We start from the raw sequence: 13,027 nt of genomic DNA, 5'->3' as shown, positions 1-13,027 counted from the left end.
CCTATCCTTAGAACATTCTGAATTCCGGGGCACCTGGGTGGCTTAGTCTGTTGAGCATCTGCCTTTAGCTTGGGTTGTGATCCTGGGGTCCTGGGGTCGAGCCCTGAGTCGAGCTCTCTGCTCAGCAGAGAGCCTGCTTCTCCCTCTGCCTCTGCTGCAATCCCTGCTTGTGCACACATATTCTCTTTCTCTCTCAAATAAATAAATAAAAATCTTTTTTAAAAATTCTGAATTCCAAAGAATTTCCCACTTTGTCTAACTTATTATTATTAATCCATCTCTCTGCCTTACATCATCCCCCATTATTTCATCCCTTACACTCTTCACTGCTCCTTCCTCGCAGGTGTTCTGGCAATGCTTCTGAGATTTACAAACCGCATCCCTTTGGCGGCCTAGAGGCCAGGGGTTGCTACCATGAAGCACCTCTATTTTCCAGAAATGGAAAAAGATGATTTATCATCATGAGCAACCTCCTGGTAACTGTAGACGGAATCCTCTAGATTTCTGTCACGGGATCCAGTTCTACCTGTGGAAGTCGTGGCTAGCAGCCCCCTCTCCTTCCCTCACCAAGGAGAGGGCTGTCAGAATGGCAGTTCCCCTACAGGACAGCATCCTTGCTGTCCTGAGCCTCTTGTGACTCAGAGGCCCTGGGTGCCTTCCAGACTGCTGGCCAGCCACAGCCCCAAGAGAAATTGTACAGAATGTGTCCCCTTTGGGCACGCCTGAAATAGATGTGGATGATCCACAGTCTCCTGGGGATTGTCCAGTTAGCATTTCTAGTGGAACCAAGCTGGCTTGGGATTCCATAGAGATGGAAATTGAATTTTAACGTATAGGTGTGCCACTTAACCCATTTCCTCTTGTCTACTTTGGGGTCTGCTTTATTTATTTATTTTATTTGCCATAAAATAAAGTCATTTCATTGAATTTTAAAAGATTTGCCTATATCAAATAGGAAACTTTGAAAAACTGCTCAATATAATCTGCAGTATGATTTTTTTTTTTGGCAAATTTTTTTTGCTACTTTTTTTATTGGAATTCAATTTGCCAACATATGGCATAACACCTAGTGCTCATCCCGTCAAGTGCCCCCCTCAGTGCCCATCACCCAGTCACCCCAACCCCCCACCCACCTCACCTTCCACTACCCCTTGTTCATTTCCAGAGTTAGGAGTATCTCATGTTCTGTCTCCCTCACTGATATTTCCCACTCATTTTCTCTCCTTTCCCCTTTATTCCCTTTCACTATTTTTTTATATTCCCCAAATGACTGAGCCCATATAATGTTTGTCCCTCTCCGATTGACTTATTTCACTCAGCATAATACCCTCCAGTTCCATCCACGTTGAAGCAAATGGTGGGTATTTGTCGTTTCTAATGGCTGAGTAATATTCCATTGGGGCCTGCTTTAAAGAGAAATCACCAAGCCCATATGTTCTTCAGTAAAACTGTTACAAAATGATTAGATGTTGTCTTCTCCCTTCCAGCGCTTCAGTTCCTGTGCCCTGCTTCTCTTAAGGGCTTGGGTTGTCGTTTGTGCCTTTCTAGAAGAATGACCTTTCACAAGGCTCACTTGCCTTTGAGCAGAGGGGACCTCCCTTTCTGTAACTGTCACAGCCCCCTCCCTGCCTTCTCCCTTGAACAGGCCTTTCCTCCACACCCTGACTCTGGAAACCTCTGGACAGGCAAGGGGCCTGCCTGCTTTCCTTCCATCCTTCCTTCCAGATACTTTAAAAATGGTACTAGCTAGAGAAACAGTTGGGTGGTAGTTGAAAGGGTGTGTGAATTCGGTCCCTCAGGAGCTGAAGGCTGAGTTTCTGCCCCAGGTGTCAGAGCTGGCTCTGTGGTCAGCGAGTGACTGGGGCCTCCCAGCTTGCATGACCCCATGCCTTCAGTGGCCACTTAACACAGATGGCCCTCACTACCCCCGGAACCCCTTGCTACAGATGCCTGTCCTGGGTGGGCAGCAGCAGGGCCTGGGAGCTGCCCGCATAGCCAGGAACAATTGCACTTTGATAGTACTTCCCAGGGTGGTGATTAAGCACAGACAAAAACTGAGGATTTATGCTGCAGCACGAAACTGGCAACCCCAGAGGCCATTACGTTTGCGGCAAGAGGGCCAGGGAGCCCTGCGGAGGCTGGCCTGGAGGCCGGCGGCCCCCTCGGGCTCCCCCGCTGCTGGGCTTCAGCCAGGAGTGCATAGTCTGGGTCTGAAACAGGACCCAGCACAGGATTAGTCTACTGCGTCGGCCCCAGGGGCTGGGGCTGGGCTGCAGTGGCCACTTGACTGATTGGGAAAGTCAATAGGCTGATGTGTTCCAACTGGGGGTGGAGAACACTCCAGACACAGCTCCCTTTTGTTCCTGGAGGCTGCTGAAATGTTCCCTAGCGTCACTCCTTTGTACCCCTGCCCTACCTCGCCCTACTTTCTCAGGGAGCGGCCAGCTCTCTGCGTTTAAAAGTATCCATCCTAGGATTGTCCTGCTTTTCCTCCTGAATGCTGTGGTTTGGCAGTGATCCCCGGGCTGCCTCACACCACCTCTATTCTGGTGCTTTTGGCCCGGGCAAATCCAGCCGGCATTCGAGCCTTGTCGGGTCCCACTGTGTTAGGTGCCAGGAAAGGCTGACCTCCGGGTTATTCTGCGTGGATCCGCTCTGTGCTGTGAGCCGGGGTGGCCGTTGCAGGCCAGGAGAAATGGTGCAGGCCCGAGAGCGGCCTCCTGTGTTTGCCAGGCGTGCCTGTTTCCAGGTCTCTGGGCTTCCCACCTCATTTTCCTGTAAAGAGTCGCTGCATAGATTCTTTGTAGGCAAGTCCTCACAGGTGATTTCTATTTTGAGCCAGCAGATCTGGATCCCTCTTGAGATTTCTACATTCTCTTCCTGAATGTTGAACATGTTAAATGCACATTTTTAGGAGACCATGCAGAGGAACAAAATAAACACTAGTCAAAGTCTAAATACCTACCAGAGGGATAATTTAATTACATTATGATAAATACACCTGATATTAAATTTTTTTATTAATATATAAAAGTAGTTCTGTCAAAAGTAAAACAAAAGCAGGTCACAAACTGTCCATATGTTATAACTGCAACTATGTTACAAAACAAAGAAAAATATGGGAAGGAAAACACTAAAATACATTTGTTATCTTGAGGGAATGGAAAGTGTAGGTGATGTCTTTTTATCATTTAGATTCCCTTATTTTCTACAGTGAACATGTATTGACTTTTTAAGTGAAGTATAGGTTGCACACAGTATTGGCGTTAATTTCAGGCATATTTTGGTAAATAAAGCCGCATCCACGATTTTAAGAAAAGAAAAAAATGATCATCATAACTCAAATTACCATCTGTTACCAAAGTTACTACAGTATTACTGACTGTGCTCACTATGCTGTAGTTTGAATCCCTGTGATTTGTTTTATACTGTAGGTTTATACCTCTTAATCCCTTTGATATATTACCCACACACACAACACCATTTTGTTCTCTCTGCATCCATGAGTCAGTTTGTTTTTAGATTCTACATATGAAATGAACTCATAGGGTATTTTTATCTCTGACTTATTTCACTTAGCATAATACGTTCTAGGTCCATCTATGTTGTCACAAGTAGCAAGATTTTCTTTTTTATGATTGAGTAATATTTTGTGTGTGTGTATATATATATATATATATATAACATCATCTTTATTCATCTATCAGTAGACATTTGGGTTGCTTCCATATCTTGACTATTGCAAATAGTGTTGCAGTGGACATAGGGGTGTATATATCTTTTTGAATAGATGTTTTCATTGTCTTTGGATAAATACCCAGAAGTGGGATTACTGGATCATATGGTAGTTCTATTTTTAATTTTTTTTTTAATTCATTAGAGACACAGAGGCAGAGACACAGGCAGAGGGAGAAGCAGGCCCCATGCAGGGAGCCCGATGTGGGACTTGATCCCGGGACCCCAGGATTACGCCCTGAGCTGAAGGCAGGCGCTCAACCACTAAGCCACCCAGGCATCCCTATTTTTAATTTTTTGAGGTCCCTCCATACTGTCTTCCACAGTGGCTGCACCGGTTTACATTGCTACCAACAGTTCACGAGGGTTCCATTTTCTCCACGTCCTTGTCAACACTTGTTTCTTGTATTTTTATTTTAGCCATTCTGACAGAAGGTATCTCATTGTGGTTTTGATTTCCATTTCCCTTCAGATTAGTGATATTGAATATCCTTTCATGTGCCTGTTGGCCACCTGTATATCTTCTTTAGAAAAATATCTGTTCAAGCCCTCTGCCCATTTTTAAATTAGATTTTTAGGGTGGGGGTAGGGGAGGGAAACACCTCCGTGGGAAACCCCTGAGTGGCTCAGTGGTTGAGCATCTGCCTTTGGCTCAGGTCGTGATCCTGGGGTCCTGGGATGATAGAATCCCGCATCCGGCTTCCCACAGGGAGCCTGTTTCTCCCTCTGCCTGTGTCTCTGCCTCTGTGTCTCTCATAAATGATTAGATTAGATTAGATTAGATTAGATTAGATTAGATAGATAGATAGATAGATAAAATCTTTTTTTTTAAAAAGATTATTGGGGGGGGGGTGTTGGTGTTGAGTTGTAGTTCTTTATATATTTTTGGTATTAACCCCCTACCAGATATATCACTTGCAAATATCTTCTCCCATTCAGCAGCTTGCTTTTTCATTTCATTGGTGGTGTCCTTGACTGTACAAAAGCTTTTTGGTTTAATGTAGTCCCATTTGTTTATGTTTGCTTTCATTTCCCTTGCCTGAAGAGACAAATTCAAAATAACATGGCTAAGACCAGTGTCCAAGATTTTACCATTTATTTTCTTTTAAGAGTTTTATGATTTCAGGCCTTACATCTAGGTCTTTAATCCATTTTGAGCTAGTTTTTGTAAGTGGTATAAGTAAGTGGTCCAATTTCATTCTTTTGCATGTAGCTGTCCAGTTTTCCCAGCACCATTTATTGAAGAGGCTATCGTCTCTGCATTTTATTTCTTGCCACCTCTATCATAGATTGGCCATACCAGTATAGGTTTATTTCTGGGCTCTGTATTCTATTCTGTTGACCTAGTGTCTGTTTTTGTGTCAGTATCATACTACTATGACTACTGCAGCTTTGGAGTATAGTTTGAAATCAGGGAACATGACAGCTTTATTCTTTCTCAAGCTTGCATTGGCTAGTCAGGGTCTTTTGTGGTTCCATACAAATTTTAGGATTATTTGTTCTAGTTCTGTGAAAAATAACATTGATATTTTAATGGGGATTGTATTGAATCTATCGATTTCTTTAGATAGTATGGACGTTTTAACAATATAAATTCTTCCAGTCAATGAGCATGGAATATTATTCCATTTATTTCTATCATCTTTAGTTTATTCCATTAATATTTTATAGTTCTCAGAGTGTAGGTCTTTCTTTCCGTGATTACATTTATTCCTAGGTATGTTACTCTTTTTGATGCCATGATAAATGGGATTGTTTTCTGATATTCTCTTTCTGGTATTTCATTATTATAAAAACACAACCAGCTTCTGTATATTAATTTTATATCCTGCAACCGAATTTGTTTATTCTAAAAGTTTTTTGGTGGAGTCTTTAGGGTCTTCTCTGTGTAATAGCATATCATTTAGAAATAGTAATCGTTTTACTTCTCCTTACCCATTTGGATGCCTTTTATTTCTTTTCTGATTGCTAGAACTAAGCTAGGACTTATAGGACTATGCTGAAGTTAGTGGCCAGAGTGAGCATCCTTGTCTTGTTCCTGATGATGGAGGAAAAGCTTTCAGTTTTTACCATTGAGTATGTTAGCTTTGGGTTTATCATGTATGGCTTCTAATATGGTAAAGTGTGTTCCCTCTATACCTACTTTATTGTAAATCTTCATCATAAACAGATGAATTTTGTCAAAAAAGGTTTTCTGGAAAAAAAAAGTTTTTCTGCATCTTTTGAGATTATCACAGGATTTTTATCCTCATTTTGTTAATGTAGTGTATCATGTTGATTGATTTGTGGATATTGACCCATCCTTGCATCCCTGAAATAAATCCCACTTGATCATGGTGTATGATCCTTTTAATGTATTTTTAAATTCAATTTGTTAATATTTGGTTGAAAATTTTTGCATCTATTGTTGATCATGGACATTGGCCTATGACTTTTTTTTTTTTTTTTTTTTTTTTTTTGTAGTGTCCTCAGTTTTGTTATCAAGGTAATGCTGGTCTTGTACAATGAATTTGAGTGTTCCTTCCTCTTCAGTTTTTTAGAATCCTTTGAGAAATATAGGGATTAACTCTTTTTTTAAATGTTTGGTAGAATTTACCTGTGAACCTATCTAGGCCTGAACTTTTTGTTTGTTAGGAAATTTTGATTACTGATTCAATTTCATTATTAATAATTGGTATTTTCAGATTTTCGACTTCTTCCTCATTCAAATCAGTTCTAAGAATTGATCCATTTTATCTAGATCGTTCAGTTTGTTGGCATATATATAGGCTTTCACAGTATCTTTTGTATTTCTCTGGTATCAGTTATAACTTCTCTTTCATTGCCAAATTTATTTGGGACCTATTTTTTTTCTTGATGAGTCTGACTAAAAGTTTGCCAATTTGGATTATCTTTTGAAAGAGACAGCTCTTGGTTTCATTGAATTTTGTGTGTGTATTTGTTTTATGTCTACTCTGATCTTTATTATTTCCTTCCTTTTACTAAGTTTGGGTATTGTTCTTCTTTTTCTAGTTTCTTTAGGTGTAAGTTTAGATTGTTTGAGACTTTTCTTGTTTCTTGAGGTAGGCCTGTATTGCTGTAAACTTTACCTATTAGAACATTTGCCTGTGCTGCATTCCATAGATTTCAGAATGCTAGGTTTCCATTTTCGGTTGTTTCAAGGGAATTTTTTTTTAATTTCGAATTTAATTTCTTTGTTGACCCATTGTTTATTCAGTAGCATGTTTAGCCTCCACATGTTTGTGTGCTTTCCAGTGTTTTGCTTTTTTTTTTCCTTGAAATCAATATCTAGTTTCACATTATTGTGGTCAGAAAAGATGCTTGATATAAGTCCTCTTAAATTTATTGAGACTTGTCTTGTGGCCTAACATGAGATCTGTCCTGGAGATGTTCCATGTGCACTTGCAAAAAATATCTATTCTGCTGTTTTGAGGTGGTAGGCTCTGTGTTTATCTATTAAGTCCGTCTGGTCTAGTGTGTCATTTAAGACCATTGTTTCCTTATTGATTTTCCGTCTGGATGATCTATCCATTGATGTAAGTGAGGTGTTACAGTCCCCTACTATTATTGTACATTTGACCCTTGAACAATACAGGTTTGAGCTGCACAAATCCACTTATATATATAATTTTTTTCAATATACATTAGAAAGTTTTCGTTTTGTAAACAAAGAATTTCTTTCACTTTGTCTTATTTTTGTTGTAAGACATCTAACAGTGTTTTGTGTAAGACAAGATTGATGTAGGTACTGACATGATTCTTGTGAGCAGACAACTTACAGTATTGATAAGTACAGTATAGAAATGTATTTCTCTTACAATTTTCTTAATATTTTATTTCTTCTAGTTTATTATAAAGATGCAGTATCTCATACATATAACTACAAAATATGCGTTCATCGACTGATGTGTTATCTGGCTTCTGGTCTATAGTAGTTAGTACTTAAGTTTAGTACTTAAGTTAGTAGCACTTAACTTTTGGGAGAATCAAAAGTTCTGTATGGTTTTTGACTGCACAGCCAATCAGCACCCCTAACTTCCATGTTGTTCAAGAGCCAAATGTATTTTTGTTAGTTACTCCCTTTATGTTAATATTTGCCTTGTGTATTTAAGTCCTCCTGTATTGGGTGCATAGATACAATTGTCCTATCTTCTTGTTGGATTGATCCCTTTATCATTACATAGTGCCCTTTGTTTTGTTTTACAGTCTTTGTTTTAAAAATCTATTTTGTCTGATACAATTATTGGCAACTCCGCTTTCTTTTCATTTCCATTTACATAGAATATCTTTTTTCATCCCTTCACTTTAGTCTTTGTGTGTGTTATGTCTGAAAGGAGTCTCTTGTAAGGCAGCATTTTGGAGTCTTGTTTCTTTTATCTATTCAGCCACCCTGTATCTTTTGAGTGGAGCATTCAGTTCATTTACATTTAAAGTAATTGGTAGGTATGTACTTGTTATCATTTTGCTCATTGTTTCCTGGTTGTTGTAGCTCATCTCTGTTCCTTTCTTCTCTTACTCTCTTCCCTTGTGGTTTGATGAATTTTAGTGTTATGTTTGGATTTCTTTTTTCTTTATCTTGTGTGTGTCTATTATTAGTTCTTTGGTTTGTGGTTACCATGAGGTTCAGAATATAATACCCTACGTATACTGCAGCCTTTTTTAAGTTGGTGATCACTTAAGTTCAGACACATTCAAAAAGGATTACATTTTTCCTCCCCTTCCCATTGTGTTTTGGATATCATATTTTAGATTGTTTTATTTTGTGTATTCCTTAACTGATTTTTGTAGAGTTGGTTTTACTACTTTTGTCTTTCAACGTTCATTCTACCTTTACTGTATGTTTGCTTTTATCAGAGATTTTTTTTTTTCTTTCACAATTTTCTTACTTTTGATTGTGGCTTTCCTTTTCTCTTACAGAAGTCCCTGTAGCATTTCTCTCTCTCTTTTTTTTTTTTTTTTTAAGATTTTATTTGTTTATTCATGAGAGACACAGAGAGAGAGAGGCAGAGACATAGGGAGAGGGAGAAGCAGACTCCATGCAGGGAGCCCGATGTGGAGTCCATCCCAGGACTCCAGGATCAAGCCCTCAGCTGAAGGCAGACGCTTAACCGAGGAGCCCCTGTAACAGGCGTCCCCCCTGTAACATTTCTTGTATGGCTGGTTTAGTGGGGAATCCTTTAGCTTTTCTTTCTGGGAAACTCTCTCCTTTGATTCTAAATGATAATCTTGCCAGGTGTAGTATTAATGGTTGTAGGTTTTTTCCTTTTGGCACTTTGAATATATCATGCCATTGTCTTCTGATCTGCAAGACTTCTGTGGGAAAATCAGCTTAGAGTCCTCTGGGGTTTCCCTTGTACAGAACTAGTTGCTTTCCTTTTGCTGCTTTTAAGATTCTCTTTCTTTTTCTTTTTGCTTTTCGCCTTTGAAGATTTCCTCTACCATCTTCCAGAGCCCGATCCATTCTTCTGCATCCTCTCATTTCCTATGGATTCCTTGTTCGGTATTTTTCATTTCAGTTACTGTATCCCCCAGCTCTGATTGGTTCTTTTTCTTTTCTTTTATTTTTTTTAATTTATTTTTTATTGGTGTTCAGTTTACCAACATACAGAATAACCCCCAGTGTGATTGGTTCTTTTTCATATTTTCTCTTTGTTGTAGTTCTGTGTCCTTCCACTCTTCTCCCGAGTTTGGCAAGCATCTTCATGACTGTTACTTTGAACTCCGTATTGGGTATATTGTGTATCTCCATTTTGTTTATTGTGTATCTCCATTTGTTCATTGTTTTGAAGTTCTGTCTTGTTCTTTTGTTTGGAACGTATTCCCCTGTCTCTTCGTTTTGCCTCTCTGTATTTGTTTCTATGTATTAAGCAGATCAGCCTACATGTCCCAGTCTCGAAAGAATAACCTTCTGTAGGTGTCCTGTGGGGTCCAGAAACACAGCGTCTCCTGGTCACTAGAACCAAGTACTCCAGGGGTGTTCCCTCTGTGGGTTGCATGCACTATTTTGTTGTACTTGGCCATTAATGCTGCAGGCACACTGGAGAGCTTGGGCGGCCCCCAACCCAGCTGTCTATAATGCGTGGCTGTGACTATTGTAGGTATGCTCATGAGGACCAGCCAAGTCCACCCACTGGGTGCAGCAGAGCAGGAGCCACATTGGGGTAGTGACAGCCCCAGCTACTTCCCACGTGTGGTACACAGAAACTGTTGGGGGTGTCCCTGACAGGCAGGGTGGGTTTGTAGGGGAACATCTGGGTGGGTTCAGCAGTGCTAGCAAGGTAGATGGAGAGTCTCAGAAATGGCGCCCATCAGTGCTTCCTTTGCCCAAGAAAGTTCCCGCAGATCCATGCACCTCTGGCACATACTCTAAGATTAGCCAATAAATCTTCATTTGTGGTCCAAGCACTTTGCAAACTGCTGCCTCTGAGTTGGGTGTCAGAGTGAGTTTATGTGCCAGCCCTTGAAGTGCAGACTCTGTTTCCTATAGCCCTCCTGCTCTCCCTGCTGATTTTTAAAGGCAGACATTATTGGGGAGGAGGGGTGCTCATCTTCGGGGTATAGTCCCCAAGGCAAGGGTGCCTGATGTGGGGCCTGAACCCCATGCTCCTCAGGAAGGAGCATTTGTGGTATCCGTCCTGCTCGTGGAGGCCCACAGCAGGCTCGTGGGTCCTGACTAGACCACATCTCTGCCCCTCCTGCCCATCGCCGCGTGGCTCTTCTGTTCGATCTTTAGTTGTGGAAGCGCTGCTCTGCTGGTCCCCGGGTTGTCGTCAGCAAGGGCTGCTCTGTGTGTGGCCGTAGTGCTGGCAGGTCCGCGGGACGAGGCGAGTTCAGGATCCTCTTGCCCTGCCGCTTTGATCCGACAGCCCTACCCTTTACTCTTAGAATGGTTACAGCAGTATTCTAAGTCTGTTTAAGAAAAACGTATCAGGGAAAGAGGTCAGAGAAACTCTTCAGACTTGCTTTCGGCAGCTCCCTGCGTATAATCTACGTCACACATCGTTCCGCCCTCCAGTTCCTGTGCTGCCAGCACTCCATTATACGTTTGTTGAAGGCATGGAACATTCCTACGTGCCTTTGTGGCCCTCGCCCTCAGTGCCTTACCCATTTTTCTGGCAGAAAAGTAGTTGCAAAATTGATAAGAGGCTTATACATTCAAGTGTTTTTCTAAGAGCAGGGGCAGGTTTTCTAGAAGCAGCCAGGGCTGCAGTGCTGGAGCCCATGGGACGGCCCACCCAGGACCTCGCTGGGCCACAGTCGCGGGGGGCATTCTGACGGCTGAGCCGAGGAGGCGGGGACCTTGTAGCTGTGACAAATATTCGTGGTTATTTCCGTCCAGATCGGGGAACACTTTGAGCCCTACGGAGATTCCCGGCACCTTCCCCTTCATTTGTTCCGCTGCGTGTGCGAATTATTGACAAGCCCTGCCTGTCTGGGAGGAGGGCTCCTGCCTGGCCCATTTTCAGCCGGAACATCCGTAAGGCCCATTGTGTGCCCGGTCCTGGCTGCAGGCGGAGATGCAGGGGGTGCCAGAGACTAACCGGGGACCCACACCCCACCCCTTCCAGCTCACCCCAGAAAAAAAGAGGGAGGAGGAGGACTCCCCTAGGCTAGGCCTTCTTTAAAAATGTATTCCTTTTTCCCTTACTTTGATAAGTTTGGGGATTTGTCACTGCTTTAAAAAAAAAAAAAAAGGAAGAAAAATACACCATTAACTTAATTATCCTAGCCAGATTCGGGTCTAGCTCTACCAGTAGGGGATAAATGTGGCGTGGCACAGGCCCCTGCGGATTAGGATTTGTGTTTTTAGTTATTTTCCATTTTGTAGCTTCATTATGGGGCCCCTCTCTTGCCCCCCTAAGATCATAATTCCCAGCAGGCTTTTTTGGGGACTTTATTTCGGTGCAGCGGTTACCTCCCTCGGCCGTGCTGCCCTCATCAACACGGCCTCCCTCCGTGCAGGTGCTGGCGGCGTGGGCCCAGCTGCTGCTGGCTCGGCCTCGGGGTGCAGCTCCTCCAGCCCCCCTGCCGTGCACCGACCCCGCCGGTGCCAAGGGTCCCCCGCGGCCTGCTCTGTTCCCAATGTGCAGCTCAGCCTGGCCAGGGGCTCCCTGCAGCAGTCTCATTCCGGGTGCGTCCCTGCCGCCCCCCGCCCTGGGTGCAGCCTGGAGAGCCAGGCAAGCGCTCATGTCTCTGCCCCACCCCGCCCTCCCCGCTCTGGCCCGTAGGTGTTTGAGGAATTATGGAGGAGTAAAGGGAAGACTCCATCGCAGATTGTTTCAGAAAAGCAGCTGGAACTGATGCAGGATGGAGAGGCGCTGGACCGGGTCTGCCTCGCTGTGATGGAGGAGCACCCGCAAGTGGTAAGGACGGCCTGCAGGGTGAGGGGTCCCCGTGGCGGCCTGCGGACCCGGCGACAGCCTCTCCACCTCTCCCCTTCGTGGCCCTGAGACCTCTCCTGATAAGGGCTGGCCCAGTTGCATCAGGAAGCCCCTGATACATTTTATCTGTTTTTAGTTAAGGTCAAGAGCTCAAATTAGGCGAATATTAGAAAAAGACAACTTTTCCTATAAGGAATATCCATTTCTGGGGTTTAATCTCCTGGAGTTCAGTTTACAGGGGTGTTTATCAAGCTCCCTAGGTCCAAGTTTTGACCTCCCAGCATGATGCACTTTGAATGTGTTCTAGCTAGCTCTGCTTTATAAGGAGACCTCTCACTAATAAACGAGCAGGCATGACTGCAGAAAGGAAAGAAAGATAGGCAGACCCGTTAGCTCCCTGCCTTTGAAAGGTGGGTAGAAAGGCAGAAAGGAAAATTATTTGTAAATTATGGAGAAAATCCTTGACAGGAGCATACCTGAAAACCAAGTCCTTTTGTGTTCTGAGCATAGAACAAAATAAAAAAGCTAGAGTACCACCATCCCTCCCTCCCCAAGTCTAATCACATTGTCTAGAGATTTTTTAGTGGGTAAAAAATTGCTAGCATCACTTTCAGAATAATACCCACCTACCCATCGGCTTGCCAGGAACACTAACAGCTCTGAAAAGAGCTCTCGATAAGGAAAATGAGCTTGCACTGCGTCTGGGCAATCTCCATCTTCCTGCCTCATCTGTAGTGACTGATTAAGACACACTCTCTGTTTTGGACTCGTTCTCCGGCACCAAGTGCAGACACTCACACGTGTTATTACCCATCAAGATGCTGCCGAGCAGGAGGTCAGAGTGGGTGGCCCTGGCAGCCCGTGGCTGTTCAATAGGAATCTGGAGCCTCCTGCTTCCATAGTCCCCATCT

The 13,027-nt window shown here is 43.1% G+C and overlaps 1 protein-coding gene across 2 annotated transcripts in view; it reads left to right on the top strand.

The window, feature by feature from the left end:
* GATB (glutamyl-tRNA amidotransferase subunit B) overlaps window positions 1–13,027 on the top strand; it is a 107,499-nt gene that overhangs the window by 74,359 nt on the left and 20,113 nt on the right. For both annotated transcript variants that reach the window (XM_077846363.1, XM_077846362.1), the window contains exon 12: window positions 11,964–12,098. In XM_077846363.1, the coding sequence (XP_077702489.1) occupies window positions 11,964–12,098 (135 nt within the window). The remainder of the gene's footprint in view (window positions 1–11,963; window positions 12,099–13,027) is intronic.

The sequence above is a fragment of the Canis aureus genome, chromosome 13 (genome assembly GCF_053574225.1).
Source record: "Canis aureus isolate CA01 chromosome 13, VMU_Caureus_v.1.0, whole genome shotgun sequence".
NCBI classification, from domain to species: Eukaryota; Metazoa; Chordata; class Mammalia; order Carnivora; family Canidae; genus Canis; species Canis aureus.
The sequence above is the reverse complement of the archived record's forward strand: the minus strand, read 5'-3'. Positions and strand labels throughout refer to the sequence as shown.